This window comes from Panthera onca, chromosome A2 (assembly GCF_046562875.1).
Source record: "Panthera onca isolate mPanOnc1 chromosome A2, mPanOnc1 haplotype 2, whole genome shotgun sequence".
Taxonomy (NCBI): Eukaryota; Metazoa; Chordata; class Mammalia; order Carnivora; family Felidae; genus Panthera; species Panthera onca.
The window spans coordinates 168872768-168893085 of record NC_138340.1 but is presented as its reverse complement, the minus strand read 5'-3'; the positions used below and the strand labels follow the sequence as shown (position 1 = coordinate 168893085).

The following is a 20318-nucleotide window of genomic DNA, read 5'->3' as shown; positions in this document are numbered from 1 at the left end:
GGGATGCCTGAAGTAAGAAGTGCTCCGGCATCCAAGCCCCGAGGACCGCCTCACACCGCTGCGTAGCAAACACGTATCCGGTGTCTGCCGCCTGAAACCCTCTGAGTCTCTGTGGCGTGTTAACGTCTGATTAGCCGACCTTTTCAGAGAGTTGTTGTCCGTGTTGTCTGTGGGGTTGTGGGTTTTCAGTCCTTTTTCCATCATGAATGGAAACGTTCTAAGTAAGGTAAGCCCTGTGCCTCGTCGTTGTATTTGGATGCCCAGCTTGCAGTGAACATTCAGTTTTTATTACTCACCGAACAACAGTGACTTCCACTCTGTCCCAGTGGTTGTTTTTATATGTACGGTTACTTTACACATTTATGTTAATAATCGTAACATCTGAAAAGTCCTCGCAAGAAGTAAAACTCTCTTAAAAACTTTTCAGTTCTGGTTAAAGGTGTTCTTCCATAGCAATGCAACTTCATTTACATGCGCTTTCAAAAATGTTGTCACATACATACTGCTTAATTCTCAAATTTATCCCAAAGAGTAGGCAAAAATATATCAAAAGTACATTTGTTTCTTTATCCTCCACAGCTTTATACATATTACTGAGTTCTCTGGGCAGTAGTTAATTCAAAATTATTACAGTGGTGAGTACCCAAATACAGTGTGAAGAGAAGAAACTGTAAATTCTTCTACTTCATTGGGACCTATGGACATATAATGAGAGAGAAATTTAATGTTAGAAACATGGAATGAGTAGATGGATGTTTGTTATGGTATTCTCTGCACTTTTGTGGATATTTGAAATATGCTAAAAAAAAATTTAATGTATCTTAGTATTAGGTCAATGATAAAGTTACATAGAATGTATGAAACATTTAGAATATTATGAAATGTAGCCAGAATATATTACCTTGTGTTTTCAGCTCTACTCAACTATATATCTCAACTATACATGCACACGCACACACACACACACACACGTGTGTGTGTGTGTGTGCGTGTTTGTGTACATACACATATACATCCCACATAATGGTCACCATAGCCATATCACAGCTACTGCCTTAAAATGCTTGTTTTAAATACTGTTTTGGAGAAATTCGACAACTCCAACCCTGTAAATGGGATATTAGATCATGTTTGTGCTTAAGTTTGCTATTAAAGGCAAGACCTACTATTGATGTGCCTGATAGTTGTTCTTTTTTATTGCCCTCCTAATAGTGGTCTGTCAGATACCATCATTCTGGATATAATATCAAACTATCTGGTGCTTCCCAATCGGATCACCGTTCCTCTTGTCAGTGAAGTTCAAATAGCACAGTTGCGGTTTCCTATACCAAAGGTAAGTATGCCTGCGCCCCTGTTAGCACTTAGGTGTAGATATGGGACGGCCTATCGCATATTTGGGTGTTGTAACTTGCTGTGGTTCTCTTAGCAGTGACCTTGCCACATGGATCTGGATGTGATAGTTTGGCCTGTCACAGTTCTTGAGGGATTGGCTAAGGTACATCACAGAAACTTCAGGGCAATTCTTAATCCTCAGCCGTGAACATCCAAGGTGCTTATAGGGATTTAATCCTGCAAATGCTATTCTGCAAGTCCTAAAGGACAGCTGTGACAACTTACTTGTCATCTCAGAAAGCATATACTATTTGTAATAACAGAATCTAAGAGCTTAGTACGCGATGGGAACTTTGTGTAATGACTGGTACACGTTTTCTCTCAGAGATGAGAATATGGTCATCTCGAATCCTTGAGTAAGTTAACGTGGCAGAAGCAGTGCTGCTGTTACCAACTGCCCTGGATGAAATGGGAAGGCAGGCCTGGGTCTCAGAGCACAGCCCTCGGGCTTAATAGCAGCTTTGGTCTTGGGGTATATTACTTGGCATGTGTGGACCTCGTTTCTTCAACTATAAATTGGGGATGGTGCCTAGCACAGAGTTAGGTCACAGATATTGGAGTCACCTTCATTTGAGTAGACTAAGCAGCCTCATCCCACAACTGAGAACTTGCCGGTCAAGGACCTAGAATTCCCTCTAATGGTCAGACACGTGCTTGGAGTGGATAGGCCCTCACAGGTTAGTGAGAACTGTTAATCTTAAAGGTAAAACCCCCAGTAATTTTACCAGCAAAAATGGGTTTCTTCCGGAACGGCAGAGAATTGCAGCCTGGGACAATTAAGCTGTGGCAAAACCACAGGTGATTCTGCAGAACAGGGAGAGGAGGCTCTTTCACAGACGAAAGGGGGAGCCGGGAGGGGCCGCTATAACCTAAAAGCCCATTGGGGTGAACTGGGAGCCCGAAGTGTGGTGGCGGCTCATGAGCTGAGCTGTCGCCAGGGCAGAAGGAGACCTCCCTTCCTCCTGCCGGGCTGGCAAAATAGTATCACGTGCAAGGTGCATCTCTTCCCGTCGGGTCTGCAGTGGACAGTGCAGTGGTGGTGCCTGAGCCCCCCCGGTGCTGGCCTCCCGACCCCATTCTAAAGGTTTCCTTTAATTAATTTTCACAGAGCTTTTCCTGCTTGGTCCTTACCCCCACCCGTGTAGTCTGTCTGCACTCCTGTCTGTAATGAGTGTGATACTGATGCACACAGGACAGCTGATTTTTTTTTTTTTTAATGTTTACTTATTTTTGAGAGAGAGAGAGACCCAGAACACGAGCAGGGGAGGGGCAGAGAGAGAGGGAGACACAATCTGAAGCAGGCTCCAGGCTCCGAGCTGTCAGCACAGAGCCCGATGCGGGGCTCGAACCCAGAACTGTGAGATCGTGACCTGAACCAAAGTCAGACACTTGACTGAGCCGCCCAGGCACCCCAAGTTGATTTTACTCAACAGAAGGTGTGGGATTGGTCCTCTTTCAGTGGAGGTGTTGTGTTCAGTGTTCTTCCTGAAGTGGACGGAGACAGCCTTTCCCTGATGTTTGTTACATTTTTGTAGTTAAGCTGGATCTCTGTAACAGTGCACAAATCCTCAAACACCTATAAGCTTTCTTATATTTTTTAAATTTTTTTTTTCAACGTTTTTTATTTATTTTTTGGGACAGAGAGAGACAGAGCATGAACGGGGGAGGGGCAGAGAGAGAGGGAGACACAGAATCGGAAACAGGCTCCAGGCTCCGAGCCATCAGCCCAGAGCCTGACGCGGGGCTCGAACTCACGGACCGCGAGATCGTGACCTGGCTGAAGTCGGACGCTTAACCGACTGCGCCACCCAGGCGCCCCAGCTTTCTTATATTTTTTAAAAGTACCAACACCCCAGCTAATTGGTGCCCAAACTAGTTCTAACATGGGCATTCAGGTTTAATGGAACACTACATATGAGAAATGTCATTTTTCTTTAATTTACGGTTTTCATCTCTGAAAATGCAAGAATTCTTTTCCATGTAGAAATCCTCATGCTCCTTTGTGTCTTATACTTTTTATTCTCTGAGCACGGTGAGTACTGAAGCCGCGCCCAAAGCCAGCCTTCCTTAACCTTGGGCTTAAGAGCCAGCACTGCTTAAACATGTTGCCAGAGTTTCTAAACTTTACACACAGGAAAATGTAAACAGAAAATTCTCTAAGTTTTAAAAGTGTATTTATCTGTAAAAATGCATGTCTTCTTAGCTGATGGGGTCAGGAATATTGCCCAGGGATTTTAAAAGCGTTTGTTTAAGGGGCGCCTGGGTGGCTCAGTCAGTGAAGCGTCCGACTTTGGCTCAGGTCATGATCTCATGGTTCATGGGTTCGAGCCCCGCGTTGGGCTCTGTGCTGACAGCTCGGAGCCTGGAGCCTGCTTCGGATTCTGCGTCTCCCTCTCTCTCTGCCCCTCCCCTGCTCGTTCTCTCTGTCTCTCTCTCAAAAATAAATAAACATTCAAAAAAATTCTATTAAAAAAAAAAGGGTTGTTTAAAGAGAGGAGAATGCTGCTCCTTGTTAACTTTACCACCCTTGTTTGCCTTGAAAGAAGTGTGAATGGATATTTTTTATTTTACCTATTAAACAACATTTTAGGAAAAGAAAACTGTTTTTAAAGTCTGTGAGTAAATGTGTATTTCAAACTTCCGGTTTCTTCTCTGTAAACTACATTTAATGACATACAGCTGACCCTTGAACAGCATGGGTGTGGGCACCGACCCCTGTGCAGAAAGTCGGCATGATTTCTGACTCCCCCAGAACTGCACCAACAGCCTGCTGTTGACCAGATACCGTACTGATAACATGAGCATTTAACACGTATTTTATATGTTCTTTGTATTTTATTCTGTTTTCTTATAATGAAGTAAGCTAGAGAAAAGAAAGTGTTACTAAGAAAACTATAAGGAAAAGAAAATACATTCATAGCATTTTACTGTATTTAGTGAAAAAAATCCTGGGTGCCTCGTGGCTCAGTTGGTTAAGCATCTGATTTTGGCTGTGGTCATGATCTCACAGTCTGTGAGTTCCAGTCCCGCTTTGGGTGAGCTCGAGCCCCTCTTTTCTCTCTCTCCCTCTTCCCCTCCCTCCCTCCCTCTCTCTTTCCCTTTCTCTCTGCCCCTTGCTCACTTGCACCCTCTTTCTCTCTCTCAAAAAAAAAAAATGCACGTTTGAGTGGATCTGCACAGTTCAAACCTATGTGGTTCCAAGGCCGACTGTATTTCATAGGATTGTTCTAAAACTGGAAGTAATCATTGCATATGAAGGGCTTAGTACCACGTCTGAGACATCCTATGTTAGTTACCAGTTACTGTAGCACCGAGCCATAGGGCTGTGTTGGTGACCCGTAAGGCTCTGTAACTCGGGCTCCTCAGGCTCCTGGAGCACAGTGTCACCGTGGGGCCACCGACTGCCACCTCGTTCTCCCTGGTCTGGTCTCCTGACTGAAAATAGTACCACTCCAGTGCCGTCATCTGGTGCTGCTTTAGTTTCTCCTCAGCGCTGCCACCTGCGTGCTCCAGGTTTACTTTCTGCTTTGCCGCACGACAAGAGGGTCTTTGTTTTGTTCCCTTCCGTCCTGTTTTTAGGACGGTGAGTGTACACAGCGTTGTTCCCTGTCACGTGAACCAGTGAACAGTCCACGGGTTCTCCTTTTCTCTCAGGGTGTCCTAAGGATACATTTTATCGAAGCTCAGGACCTTCAGGGGAAAGATACTTACCTTAAGGGACTCGTCAAGGGAAAGTCGGACCCCTATGGGATCATTCGAGTCGGCAACCAGATCTTCCAAAGCAAAGTCATCAAAGAGAACCTCAGTCCGAAGTGGAACGAGGTATACGAGGTAAGATGTGCCCAGTGGTGTCGCCTGGCTTCTCCAAATTCTGAGTCCGCTCCTGTTAACACAGGCGTGCGGTTGGTGTAGAGGGTAATTTAAATCCTTTTTGCTTTAATTTCCCATCTTTAAAAAGAATTGCCCCTTTCCGTCCCTTCCTCACAATATTGTTGTCATGCCAACACATAAACGACACATAAATTTTAAACCTTGATGACGTGAAACCATCGCAGTACGTAATTGGCAGAATATTTTTCATGTGAAAAATGTTTTATGTGGTTAACATATGTAAACATACAAATACGAGATTAATTATGTATCATTTTGTAAATTCTCATTTAATACATCTGGACATCTCTACATGTTAGTAAATACAGATGGACCCGATTTGTGATTGCCATTCACTTCTTCACCCAAAAGAGATCTTGACTATTCATTCCAGCATTAGAACCGCTGTTGTAACAATGTCATAGGAATATATTTTTCTTCACTTGACCAAGTTTTCTCCAAAGAAGCTCGTCAAGGTGTCATTGCTGCGTCATGAAGTACAATTTGAGTAAAGGAGTGATACATTTTTGCAGAATTGTTCTTCGGAACAGTTGTGTGGCTTATACGTCACCAGCTTCCCATCCTTCCGGTCCGGGCTGTTGCCGGATGGCTTAATCTCTGAGTGGTGGTACTTGGGTCACTAGTAGTTACCCCAAGAACAGGACTTGAACACAGCCACTTCAGGGCTAGTAAGGTGTGCTAACCTGTTCTGTTTGTGGGTGCTGTCTTGTGACCTCCTTCCTGAGCGGTGGAACTTGACTCGGTGAGACTAATCCCAGGTAACTGGAAACACAGTAGACTATGTGGGCAGATGTTTCAAAATGATCTCCCACGGAGAAGCGTATGTGGTTTGACAATGAGAAAATGTAAGTGCTTAACCACTTAATAAGAGAAAACTAGTACGGTGCTCTTTACCATAATCCTCATATTCAGCAGGTGCCGACGTTAGTAAAAATGTAAGATAACTACCACTCGTTATTTTTTCAGGCTTTAGTCTATGAACATCCTGGACAGGAATTAGAGATTGAGCTCTTTGACGAAGACCCGGACAAGGATGACTTCTTAGGAAGGTAAACCCTGAGGCGAGGAGAACACTCTTTCCAGTAGTCACACTTAAAACTACCGCAGCTTTGAAAAATAGGTGTATGTGTATATAACGTGTATTGTTAAGTGGCTCTTAGATACAACATTTGTTTCACTTTAGACTTCTTGAGGTATGTTTTATTTCTCTCGCATTTAAGTATAAGAAGGAAAATTCTAGATCTACGACCATCACAGCAACCACTAGCTGTGTGTAGCTATTTAAATTAATTGATTAGAACTAAACAAAATTTGAAATTCACTTCAGTGGTTGTACTCGGCCCCATTTAAGTGCTCATAAACCACATCAGAGCGTGGCCCCAAAGGCCAGTGCAGCTCTCCGGCTTTCACGCCGCACAGGCAGCTCCCCTCTAGGGTGTAGAAATGAGGTTTTAAACGTTTTCAGTTTGTCGAGTTTTTTAGGGAGCAGGGGGGATAGTAATTTACATTGTGCCTACACATTGGAAAAATAAATACTGATTTGTATGCTTACAGTGAAAACCGGTACAGCTGAAGAAATGAGCTTTTAGAAAAATACATCTAAACCTAGTCTTTATTATTTAGCTGAATTTCTTGTGGCCAACAAGATACGGGTATAGATGACATTGGACAGGCTTGGCCTCATCAAGAAGGACCTGTGTATTCTGTGACTTCAGACTTCATTCCTGAGCTGGTTTAACAAGGGGCGACTGAAATATTGTAAGCAGGGCAGTAAACAGATCAATTTTGCATTTTAGTAGAGCCACCGTGTGGCTTAGAGTGGCGGGGACTGAGACTGGGGACTATGGTGATAGACCAGGAAAGAGCTGTGAGGGTCTGACCTGGGGTAGGGGCAGGAGGAGGGGTAGCTTACGAGCGAAAATAGGAGCGGACTTCTCCCACCCTCGTCATCTCTGGCTTCCGGGGGGAGTGCCACACTTTGCCGTAGAGCAGGGTGTTTAGGGGAAGAAGGGGCTCTGGGAGATGACTGAGCCAGAGGCCTCTGTGGGGCTCCAGATGCTTGATGGTCCAGAGCTGAGGAGTGAGGATGGGGAGGCTGTAGTGACGGACGGCAGCACCAAAGGAAAGCTTGTCGGACAGGAAGGCTGAATATTTCCACACATTTTTGGCGTTTTCATATTCTGTAAATAGCTACATTATAGGGAAGACCACATTTTTTACAACTGTCATCCTGGCTTGGCCAGACTGAGGGTCCTGACCTCCCAGAGACTCACCCCCCGCTTGTCCCTTACTTCCCTTCATAGTTTTGAGATAAACCTGAGGAAGCTTCCGAACGAAGTCTGTCTGTTGATAAACTCTAGCATTTTGATGCATGTCTGTGTACTTTTTCGTAGACAAATGTTTAAGGTTATTTCAGTGTTAAGAAGTATGTTTCTATATTCTAAAGTTGTTGTGTTGTTATTTCCATAGTCTTATGATTGATCTTATTGAAGTTGAAAAGGAGCGCCTTTTAGATGAAGTAAGTTTTCTCTGAGTTCTTGTTCCATTTCACGGCCAGTGACAGACCTGCTGCCCGTCCCCACTGTGTTCCGAGAACCGAACGGTCACTTCACAAACACTGAGAACTTAGGCCCTTCAGTGTTAGCAAAGTGAAAAGAAAGAAGTTTGACAGCCCAGTCAGATGGTATGTATTGAGAGGCCAGCATATGTTAGAAATTCACGAGTACAAGCACGACACTCTGGGAGTCAGGGCAGAGGCCTGTGAGAAGCTTCCTAAAAGTGGGCTTTCGAGGCGCTGGAGGTATAACAGCTAGGACTGTGCGGTCGAGGAGAAATTGTCACATGAGCGCCGCCTACAAACGCAGTGGGAACTCACAAGCAGACACTGCTTTCAAGCAGGACATTGCCATCAGAATGAAAAGCGTTAAAAGCGAGGAAAATGTTGAGATGGCTTCTAAAAGATGGGTGTGATTGGGACAAGCAGGACATAAGGAAGCAAATAAATGTTGAGATCCACTGTTCCAAAGTAACACATTCTCCTTCCTGTGCACTTGTGGCAGCCCCTTAACGCCGAGTATTTGGGGACTAGCTTTGATTAATTGCTTTGTGATCTTTAAGCTGGAACAGCTGGATACTCTTTTATTGAGAAGTATATAGTGGTGAATAAAAACAAACGTGAATTTGATATTGAAATTCAGTGTTTGGTATCCATGTTGTATTATCTCTTGGCCCATAAATTCTATTCAGGTCCATACATAGAAGCCCTATGGTGCTGGACAGGACTGGAGCACGTCGGAATCCTTGTGTGTCCATTAGGGATGAAAACAGTGTTTACTCCACCATGGTTTTGTTAGGGTTCAGTGAGGTAATGTTAGTGAAGCCTTCAGCACCCTCCCTGGCCAGGCTCCAGCGGCTGCTCTCTGGGGTCGTCAGCTCATTAGAGATCGGGCAGGACTCCGTCCCTCAGCAGTAATCAGAAACAGTCAGTGCCTCCCAGGGAGCGGCTCGTAACACTTGTGGAAACTGCTTGACTGGAAAGTCTGACTCAGGAGAGCTGTTGTGAACGTTCACATTCTCTCTTCAGTGGTTCACCCTGGACGAGGTCCCAAGAGGAAAGCTGCACTTGAAACTGGAGTGGCTCACGTTGATGCCAAATGCTTCAAACCTCGATAAGGTGCCGTGATGGAGTGTTTCCCCTGACAGCTGAGATTAGAATCTCTAGACTGCATGGCTACTTGGCTTACAAAAATTACAGCAGTGGTTTTGATTATTGCGCTCTAAGTCACTACAGTTGCATCAGGGGTAAATTAAAGGTACCGGAATGTTTTAAAAGAAGGATTTATAGGTCCTTCCCACCTGCTTTACGAGATCTTCACGTTTTGTGCTTGATCTACTTTGGGGGTTTGGCGAGCCGCAGATCACCTGTGCTTTATTTAATTGATTTGTGTAGATTTTTTTTAAATTTTTTTTATGTTTCTGAGACAGACACAGAGCATGAGTGGGGGAGGGGCAGAGGGAGAGGGAGACACAGAATCTGAAACAGGCTTCAGGCTCTGAGCTGTCGGCACAGAGCCCGACGCGGGGCTCGAACTCAAAAGCCGTGAGATCATGACCTGAGCCAAAGTCAGAGGCTCAACCGACTGCTCACCCAGTCGCCCCTGATTTGTGTAGATTGTCATTAAAATATATTTAGTGTTTTCATTCTCTCTGTGTTGCATATATTGGGTGGTTTATTTCACCACCTTTCTTATTTTCTTGAGCATTACAGACATAATCAGGTAGAAGTACTCTAAAATCTTCTGGAAACACACCTGCTGAGGCTTTTTGTCCTTTCCTTGTAGGTGCTGACAGACATCAGGGCTGACAAAGACCAAGCCAATGATGGTCTTTCCTCTTCGTTGCTGATCTTGTATTTGGATTCAGCAAGGAACCTTCCGGTAGGTAATGCCATGGGAGCTCCCTTGGGTGCCCGTTTTCTGGCAGTAGATCTTGTGTTGAGCCACACCGTGTCACCAGTATTGCTCCCAGGAGAACAGCAAAGGGGAGGGGTCAGTGTGTATTTGCTTCATGAGTGTAATTTATGTTTCTGCATCTTACTGATTGTCCGGAATGTTCAGAGTTATCTTTACTCTGACATGCTTTATGAAGAAATCTCCATTACATAAGAAAAGGATGTGCCTGGTAGTTAGGGAAGAAGATACTCCGTAGAAAATCACTAATTATTAAAATGGAGTTCCCTAGGGATGGACCTTGTCTTCTCTGGCATGGGAATAAAACAAAGCAGCTCTGTCCACGGCCCCAGAGTCCACTCTGGCTGTGGCGTGGCAGGACGGCCGGTGGGCAGCCTGGTAGGACAGGCGCTGGCTGGAGCCCCTGGTGCCCTGTCCCGCTTGGCTCCCACGGCCCGGAGGGAGAGTCCCTGCTTGTTTGCATCAGAACTGTTTGCTCTTAGAAAACACTGTGAAGTGCAGCTTTTATAGGTAATGACCACAGCTGTGGGGAAGAAAAATCCCACCGTTCTGTTCATGTGAAGTCTCACGGGATCCTCCACCACCGTACTTTAAATCCACTATTTAGGGTAATGTGATCATTATATAAATGTTACATTGTTTTGATCACTTTTTTTGAGTGCCAGTTCCCATACCCAGCGGATGGTCATTCCTGCCTTCTTTCACTGTGTTAAACACCAGACCAGTTCTGTTGAGGTTTGCAGGCTGTTTTCCTGCTAAGCCTGTAATAAGTGCTCATCCATCCCGGCGCATTTGCATGTAGTCTCCCTGTGTCCTCTCCTTGTTGGCATCGACGTGGTGGAGACAGACGAGAAAGCAGAGTGTTTACTGCCCTTCACAGTTTGCATCCAAGTGTCTCACGTCAGACTGTCCTCGTCTCACCTCCCCGCGGAAGCCCACGGAGTGCACACCCCACTTCTCCTCCAGTGCCTTTCAAGCTCTGAAAATTGCACTTTACTTGCACTTAGCTCAAAGCAAAGTAAATGTACTTTGTGCATCCCTGTGTTTTAGTTAAGGTTTTTGACAAAATGTAATTGATCTGTTTTTATACTGGGAAGATGTAGTGAACACTGTGTAATTATATGCAACTGTACTCTTTCTTTCAGTGAAGGTTTCTTGACTAATTTTAACTTCATAAATTCTTAATTTTTCTTAAAATGTTACTTAACCTTTTGGCCAGTCTTCCAGTTCAAACTCTGACTTTTTCCGTTAACGATCTCAATTTGGGGAAAGTTGTTTTGTTGTTATTTAACCTTCCTGCAGAATTTCTCATACAGTAGAACTTTTTGGTTTTTAATCACAGTAATGTTTGTTTTACAGTCTTTTATAATGCCTGATGGAAGTGAATTTGTTATATATTTTAGGATACGGAGAATAGTATTAAGTGAATTGGCAAGAAAGAATTAGGCCTCTTTCGAAGTGTGTATTTTGTCATTAAATTGAAATTTGAGTAATACCACGTAAGCAAAACAAAAGCAAAAATGAATTTATTAACCTTTTATTAAAATGGCACTCTGTGCATGAAGTATGCTCTGTGTGTCAGAGGCAAAGGATCTTTGCAAAACCGCTGCCCTCTCGGGTGTTTAAGTTAAACGACAGCGTTTGCCCACCGGTTCTCCTGCGTTTCTGTGGGATGCTTTGACTCTGCCTTTTGCAATCCTGTTTATTAGTGCTTCTTGTGCGTTCACTGACCGCGGTCCACCATTCTTTGCTTTCTCCTCCTGTTTCCACTCTCCTAAGAGTATCTACGAGGGAAACTTTGGGTGTGGCTACTTAAAAGAGAGGCGAGCGTCGGGACTAGTGTTTTGTGAAAATACTACCTCAGTCTATAGAGCACTATTTGTGAGTTCTCCAGTGTTCTTTCTTCCTTTTGTTTTAATGGAGACTGCTAGAATGTGGGCTGGAACTTCTAATGCCATCTATTCAATGGTGGAATGATGTGGCATGCTTTTTTAATTTTCTTGCATGATTTCAGTTACTGTGCGTGTGTTTCTTTTGTGCTTGTTTTGTAAAAGTAACACTGCTGTAACCAACTTTGGTGACTACATCTGATGATGAGATGAACAAATCTGGTGAGTCGTGAAGAATCCTGACATTCCTAAGCTGCTACTGGCCCATAAAAAAATAAAGATAAAAATTCTTCTGAGGGGAAAATGAAACCATAATAATTAAAGCCGATTTTCTGAGGGTTCATCTCAATGTGAGATGTAAATGTTTATTTGCAAGCTTTCAGAAAACGTCCTTAGATCTCCTTTTCCCTCCTGATGAAACACAGAAGTGTCAGAACTTGGCCTTCCTTGAAGTGCCAGCTGTACCTGTGGGGATGGTCAGTGAAGACGGATGTCCAGCTGTTGCCCTGGAAACGTGCCTTCTCCTCTTTTTAACCAGAGCTCCTAAGGGAGAACAAAATACATTGAGTTTATGATTCAGCTTCTTTTAAGGAACTTAAAGAATATCCAGGAGAGGATAACTGAGCATTTCTAACCCACTTATTTGGGAAGCTGACTTTGATCTTCTTACGTCTGTTTCCTGGGGTCTTGCTCTGGGGCCCTGATTCCTGGTACTACTGTTCTTGGTGCTTGTAGCAGACAGTTGTTTTTACTTGCTTTAGGGTCAAAGAAAGTCACCGATGGCTTAGTCATTAGTCTAGAAAGTTACTCTCTCTGGGCTGATTTAATTCAATAACTTAGTGAGATTCATAAAGTTCTTCAGCCCTTGAATCTAACAGTGGTAGTAATGCTTTGTGTTCTCGAAGAGATTTCATTTCTGTTTCCACGTGCACTTTCAGTGTATTCTTATCAAAGAAGGGTGGGGCAAAAGTTGAATAATAGGTATTTTGCCCCATTTTATCCGTGAGGGACATCGAGACCCTGATGGGTTAGGTGAGCTGTTGAGAGTCACGTGGGTAGGAAATGGTAACCGTGGTCTCCTTCCTCACTCTCCTTGCTTGTTGCTATTTGAGGTGTTTTCAAAGTCAAGATGAGGTCACCGGTACGTGTTGGCAAACATTCTCTATAACTCTCGAGTTATGAAATGACTTTATATTTTGGGTGTTTCTTAGTGACGGTTGTAAGCTGCTGTGGACAACAGTGTGACCCTCCTGCATAAACTCTGTTAGTCTGCAGTGGTTTTTCTAAGTTACCTTTTCTCATTCTGTAATTGCTTTCTTTAAAGGGAAATATTTCTGACCTTGTGTCAGGATTTTTTAATTGCTTTATGATCTTGAGCTAAGACATTGCTAGCTTATCAAAACCAACTTCCCTCCCACATTATCAAAATCATACAGTAGTGCTGCTTAGTGATTCAATCATAGGCATCAGCACAGTGTTTTATGAGATTAATTTGACCAGATTTGATTGCCTTTTTTCTTTTTTAAAGAAAATTGGATTTTATCGTCAGGTTAAATCATTGCTTTCTCAATTTTCCCCCAAAGGCTGAGACTGTTGGTATTTCGGGTAAAGGCCAGCCCCGTTGGTCTTGTACCTTCTACCTACTCAGGATACTTAATTTGCAGCCCCATGCATGCATTACCGTCATCTGGGAACCTTTGGCACTACAGGACTTTCTCCCGTGTGGAAACAGTCTCTTGACGATACAGACTGTCGGCACTTTGCCCTCCTGTTTTGATCAGATTTGGAGCTGAATGTCACCCTGGAGCGCCGAGGGTGTTCTCTGGCTTCCAGTGGCCAGCTTTCCAACCTGGGAACCTGGGACTTACATAGTAACACGCATTTGCTGAACACCTTCCAAGGGCTCTCCCTGTCCGCCCTGTTTAATCTCCCCATCACATCACTTTTCAGATAAGGAAGCTGAGGCAGCACAGAGAGTGTGAGGGACAGAAGTTAGAGACCCAAGATCGCAGCTAGTCAGTACCAGAGCTGGGCTTTGAACTCTGCCTTGTGACCCCTCCTGTCTACCCCATGCTAGTGTAGAGTGAGGTTGTTACCACTTCAGGTTTGTGAGTTCACAGAGCTGTCCGTGGGGTTTATCTGAGATGAGTGTTCACACTGTTGCCTCCTTGGTATCCGTAAAATTGGATACTTGGTACACAGTAGCAAGATCACTGGGTGTGATGATGCAAGGTGCCATTTCACTTGTAAAAAGTACAGGTGGCATTACTTTAAGGTCTTTAAAAACAAAAAGGGGGTGTACCTGGCTGGCTCAGTCAGTGGAGTGTGTGAGTCTTGATCTCAAGGTTGTGAGTTCGAGTCACACATCGGGTGTCGGATTACGTAAAAATACAAATCTTTAAAAAGTCTGGGCGGCTACACTGCAGGTTATTACTGCCTCCAGTTGTGGGGAGCAGCCCGAGGCTGGAAGGTGCCGTGACGTCCGGGCCGACGCTGGCCCCCTCCCAGTGTCCCCATGTGATCTGGCCCGTCTCTCTTTCGAGCCTGCGCAGCCCCCCACGATCTCACAGCGCTTCTCTAGCTCTGCCACCCACACCACGGCCTCTCTCCTCACTTTTGCTTTCGTTGTGCGTGTTAGAATGAGATGTGCATCACACCTACCCAAAGTGAGCTTCAGCAGAGGTTTCCGTGACACCTGAGGGTTGGCGGTCCTCACATGTCAGGGCGGAGGTTCCCAGCCTCACCTGGCCCATCTGGTGGGTCCAGTGTTTAGAGCTCCACAGGCCGCCGCAGTGGTCTGGCCTTTATGTCACGTGAATTCCTTTGGGCTGGATGTTCCGTCTTCCCATCTGGCCCAGCCTGCCATGGCCACCGGAGGCTGGGAAGTTGGCTGTCCATCTTTCTTCACCATGATGTCTGCTGTTTAATAAAAACATAACAAAAAGCAGTTTGTCATTTGAAATTACAACCGAAATGATAAAATCTTCCATGTTAAATGTCAGTCCTTGAAGGAGCTTACAGACAGCTCTGCCTTGTCCTCTTGAAGGCAAGAAAGTAATGATATGGAAAAAAAAAAAAAAGTCAATGAAACTAGGACATAAAACCCGTAATAATAGAACTTTAAAGCCAGGATACACTTTTGAAACGAAGTGTTCAGCCCCTGCGTTCGATACTCGGGAGAGAATGGCAGTGAAGTGGAAAAGGCCCACTTCTGCTGTGGTTTTGCACGAAGGTAAAGTTCAGAAGCAAGGGAAGGGTCAGCTGCTCGTATGGGGTGTGATTGGGCTTGAGAGCCACGTGGGCATCTTGAGCCCATCCACTTGTACGTCAGATAAAACCTTTAGTGTTGTCATGGGTGACGTCTTCATGAGTTTATTCAGGTTAAGAATAGTAAACAGAACCCTTTCTTAAAGTGTCACTCCTGGATTTTTTCAAATCCCAAAGACGAGGGGTGGGAGCGAAAGAACAGTAATCGTAAAGGATCACAGTAATCAGAGGAAATGTATTCTGATATTTATAGATTAAAGGTTTATCCTAAGATAAAATCTTGGGCATAAAGAAGAATTGTATGTGCTACAAATGATTTTTACTGTGTCATTCTTGTTGGTGGTTTTCATTTAAAGATTTTTTTGTTTGTTCTCATAAATTTTCGTGTCATTATTAACCTTACATAAACTCCTCATTGCATGTTTTATTAACCCTTGGTATATTCATTTTCTTCTGACTTGAAAGAGTAACCCATTAGAATTTAACCCTGATGTCTTGAAGAAGTCTGCAGTTCAGAAAGCTTTAAAGGTAAACTAATAGTTTCCCTTTGAAAACTTAATTGAAACATATTGAAAGAGATGATATTTTAACTCACATGGGTTTATTGACAAACTGTCTCCCATAGTAATATAGTAATTAATTGTCTAGTTGGATCCTTTTTTTGTTTACCCAAGAATTAGTAGTTAGAAGAAATTAAGTCAGCTTTGAAGATAAATTTTATAAAGTACCAATATGGTAAATTAGACTTCTGTTTTGTTGGCCTCAGGCAGCAGTATCTAAGGTACTTTTAAATCCTCTGCATTTTAATTGGATTTGAATTGGTGAAAATGGTGAAATAGAAGGTCTATTTAAAAACATAACCAATCTTTAGATTATGATTTCAAGGTATTCCTTGTGCACTGTGACTATCCATTTAGAAATCACCTCTTCCAATATGCTGAGTTAGGGCCGTCTGAGTCGGTGACCTCATGGCTTTTGGTGCTGCTGGGTTTGGGTGACAGATCTTTTGAGAAGCTTTAAGTTTCATTAAATGAGGTATATTGAAAACTAAGCTCCACTCCCTAAAACAACATGAACATGTATTTTCTGGCCAAATTGTTAAAAGTTTTCTATGACTTACAGTGTTTTATTATTTTTTTTCCGATTCTTTCGAACATTTTAGGATCAAATATTGGGGCGGGGGGGGGGGGGGGGGCGGGGGGGATTTAAATATAATGGTCTCAAGAAAATTCTGTCCGAAGGAATGGTTTTGAATCAGCTTCATCTAGAAAAAGAAGTTAAATTTTGAGTGAAGAAGACTGACAAAATGTCTGCTTTCTGCTGTAAATTTATTAAGTCCTCACCTGTACTGAGGCCATGAGGTGTGACCCAGCAGTGAGTTACTCCTTTGCAGTAGTGGTTAGCACGGTAGTTGAAGTAACCGCTCCAGTAACACTGGAAGGGATTAGATCAAGTCTTTCCTCACCGTTTCTTTGATGTCTGGGGATCATTGACCAGCGAGACGAAACGGTTGCAATGAAGGCTCTAAGTCAGACTGTTTGGGTTTGAACTGCAGCCTTGCCCAACTCCTCAGTATAACCTGTAGTGAGATGTCCGGTCCTCTGCTACTTATAGACTGGAAGTGATAGGATCTTTTTAGGGGTATCGAGTAAATTAAATAAGATCACGCGTGTAAAAAGTGCTCAGTGTAGCTAGCATAATATGTACATTTTAATTGATATTTTACCATTTCATTTAAGTGTAACGGCAAGGCCTTGGAAATGGCATTGTGGCCATTATTTAAACATGAAAACCAAAGTTCAAATAGATGAAACATGTAGGTCTCAACAATCAGTTGTAAACCACTGAAACTTAATTCAAGACAGTCTAACTTAAACTCACATTTTCGGGATGCATGGCTGGCTCAGTAGAGCGTGCGACTCTTAATCTCAGGGTCGTGAGTTCAAGCCCCACGTTGGTTGTGGTGCCTACTTAAAATTCATATAGAAAATTAAAAAATAAAATGTTAAAACATAAAATAAAAACTCATACTTTCATTATACCTGTGTATCTGACTGGGGCTGATGCATTTTGACTACTGCATTGTGGTACAAGACTTAACGATTTAACCTCTTTCATAGAATCTGGAACATCATTTGTTTAAAAATACACCATTATTTTAGGTGCCACTAAGAAAAAAAAGCTCCATTAAGGTTTGATAGTGTTTGTGTCTACTGGAAGAATTCTTAGACTCAGGATAAATACAGATTTTTATTATGTCATGCACACAACAAAAGGAAGAGAGAAGCAAAATAAATTGGTTAAGGCAAGAACAACTGTGTCCCAATTGGGATCCGCCCCGAAACAGCTCCATAAATTTTTCAAGAGATGTTAGAAAGGTAAAAAAAGAAAAATTGTGTCTCAAAATTGATAAGGCACGGTAACTTTAGGAGTGAAACAGCTGCTTTTTCAGAGATGAAGTGACCTACCCTAGCTAAGAAGCAATTTCTGTATCAAAGCAGTTGCTATATCAGAGGACGATTTCATTCCCTCCGGCGTAGCAGAACCCTGCCTTGGCCCCGCGGCTCAGCATCTCCAGCCAAAGTGGCTCCACAAAGGAGGGCGCCCTCACTAGAGGCCAGCCCGCGTCCTGGCCACACCCAATTGCAAGGGAAGTTGGGAAATAGAATTTTCATGTGCAGAGGACTCGTGCCCACCTAGAACTCCGGGTTCCAGTGGTAAAGGAAGGATTTAGGTGAAGAGTTCATATTCTCTGCCACAGTAGTTTATAACCTTGGATGTTTTCTTTTTTTAATGGTGTTTATTTCGTTTTGCAGAATTTATTCACACCAAAAAGATGAACCAGAAAATAGATTATCATTGTATGTTTGGGCTAATAATATTCCGATAATCCTATGAATTTGACACCTATTTCTATCATTGCTGTAGTGTTAAGGATTGACTCTAAAATTGTTTAACAACAACAACAACAACAAAACATTTTTGTGACCTAATTAATTCCCACTAACACAGATATTTAACTGCATCTTCTTGTGGGGCTAAGTTAGAAATAAACCTCATGTCCCATGTATGTTGTGTCCCACTATGTTCTTTCACCTGTCTGCTCAGGTATGCTTCTCACCATTTGTTTTCTTATTCCTGAGTTTTTCTCATTATATTTATATCTGCTTAATTTAATGCAGTTCTAGATTGATGTTTATTCTTCCAGTCAGAATTACTTAGGAGCTGGTAAGCAAGAAGTGATATCTGATAGCTACATGTTTGCACAGAAGGTACGAAGTTAAAAATGTGAAGATATGTCTCTGATACTTTGTAGTGTGTTTATTATTCCCACCAGGGGACTATTCAGAAGTGTATGTTCCAGATGTTTGTCCTTCCTCATGCTTTTGTTTCCATTTGCTGCACTTACTCATTTTCTTATCCTAGTAACATGAGTTTTGAGAGCTGGAATTAGCATTAAAGATATTTAGAAGTTTGCATTTTTCCAAACTAGCTTGCTTTAAAAATAAAAGGCCTTAGCATTTAAAAATCATATGGAAATAGGAATTTTCTTAATTTATTTCATGGTAGACCCAATTATGGCTTTGGATATGCTCAGCAATTATTTTCCAGTTAAATTGTTCCCAGATAGTCCCTGTAACTGAAGTGTCAGAATTAATTAGAAATGACTATTCATATGAGCCACTAATTTCATTTTTAGTAAGCCCCAGTTCAAGATGTATGTTTACTTATTTTGTCTTATTTTTTGTTTGTTTGTTTGTTTTTGGATAGTCAGGGAAGAAAATAAACAGCAATCCAAACCCTCTTGTCCAGATGTCAGTTGGACACAAGGCCCAGGAGAGCAAGGTGAGGTGCTGACTGGTTTCCTATGATGTCACTGTTACTGGTCTTAGGTGGGGACTGTCAGCGGGCTGCTAGTGCAGGCGTGAGGCATTGATTTCCCTATCTTCCTCTCGTTTTCTCAAATCAGTTAGTTCCCAGATAACAAACTTCTTTATTGGGTAACGAATGTATTGTTTATGTTTAAAAATATCAACAACAAAAAAAAGGGGGGTGCCTGGGTAGCTCAGTTTGTCTCTCTTTCTCTCTCCCCCTCCCCCTTCTCCCCCCCCCACTCCTCTCCCCCACTGTCTCCCTCTCAAAAAATAAATTTTAAAAATGCCATAATATGCTTTTGCTTGATTTCGTGGATAAATGACATGGTATAAATTTCTAAGTTTCCTTTGAATGCTCTATAAATATTTTGTTTGAAAGATAACCAGCAGTCCTTAAAATTCAACAAACACAATTCTGTGGCATTCAGAGGACGTTGCTGTTGTTGTAATGTGTTCCACTTTCCTAATTTAAAAGAAAATATTTCAGGAATTATTTACAGTTACAGGCCATTGTTCGCTTTAAAATTTTCACAATTTAGGAAGCTTCCTGACTTCTAGCATTATGTGGTCCCTGGGAAAATAGTAGAACAAAGGCCAAACCAAGCAGATGAACTCTTGTCATTGGGATGGGCTCAGAGGTTGAGATTTCGTAACTGCCAATTTCCCTGACACACTCTAAAAGCTTTGGACTGTCTCCATCTTTGAACACTTTTCACAATTAACACACAGCACATGCTCAGCAAATAAGTGTCTTGGAATTTAATTAAAGTCCTAAGCTTCCAAACACAATAAATGAATAACCACAGTCTCGGTAGCCCTTTTCCACAGAAAATACCACAGAGCTGATACTTGGTTATTTCTTTCAGATTCGGTACAAAACCAATGAACCTGTATGGGAAGAAAACTTCACCTTCTTCATTCACAATCCCAAGCGCCAGGACCTTGAAGTCGAGGTATTTTATTTGCATTTTTTAAATAGATTTGTTGAAATATAACCAACATACAAAGAGGTGCCCAGATTTAAAGAGTACAGTTCATGGACTCATCACCATAATTGATACATCTTTGTCAGATTTATCCCTAAGTATTTCATACTTTTTGATACATAATTTTTTTCAGTTTTCAACTTTTGATTACTAGTATCTAGAAATGCAAATGATTTTTGTATGTGGATATTATATTATTGTATTTGATTATTCTCATAGCTTTTTGTGAATACTTTAGGATTGTCTTCTACCTGGTAGTCACGTTGTCTGCTAATTATGTCACTTCTACTTCTGTGTGTCCGATCTGGGTGCCTTTCACTTCCTTTTCCTGCCTCCTCTTGCCCTGCTGGGCCCTCCGGCCTCTGGAGCAAGTAGACCCCTTCCCCTCCCTTCCGACCTCAAGGGGAAAGCCTTGAGGTTTCACCATTAGGTCTGTTGTCTAGGAAGCTTCCTTCTACTCCAGCTGCTAGTTTGCTGCGTGTTTTTGTCATGAATGGATGTTGAATTTTCTCAAAGGCTTTTCTGTAACTATTTCTATAACTATTTTCA

The 20318-nt window shown here is 42.6% G+C and overlaps 1 protein-coding gene across 5 annotated transcripts in view; it reads left to right on the top strand.

The window, feature by feature from the left end:
• ESYT2 (extended synaptotagmin 2) overlaps positions 1 to 20318 on the top strand; it is an 82290-nt gene that overhangs the window by 49337 nt on the left and 12635 nt on the right. For 3 of the 5 annotated variants that reach the window (XM_060633527.3, XM_060633525.3, XM_060633531.3), the window contains 10 exons: positions 1213 to 1333; positions 5047 to 5223; positions 6250 to 6332; positions 7753 to 7801; positions 8867 to 8956; positions 9624 to 9719; positions 11532 to 11633; positions 15374 to 15436; positions 18680 to 18754; positions 19650 to 19736. In XM_060633527.3, coding sequence (XP_060489510.3) covers positions 1213 to 1333; positions 5047 to 5223; positions 6250 to 6332; positions 7753 to 7801; positions 8867 to 8956; positions 9624 to 9719; positions 11532 to 11633; positions 15374 to 15436; positions 18680 to 18754; positions 19650 to 19736 — 943 coding nt within the window. The remainder of the gene's footprint in view (positions 1 to 1212; positions 1334 to 5046; positions 5224 to 6249; positions 6333 to 7752; positions 7802 to 8866; positions 8957 to 9623; positions 9720 to 11531; positions 11634 to 15373; positions 15437 to 18679; positions 18755 to 19649; positions 19737 to 20318) is intronic. The other 2 variants (XM_060633528.3, XM_060633530.3) reach the window with 2 other exon arrangements.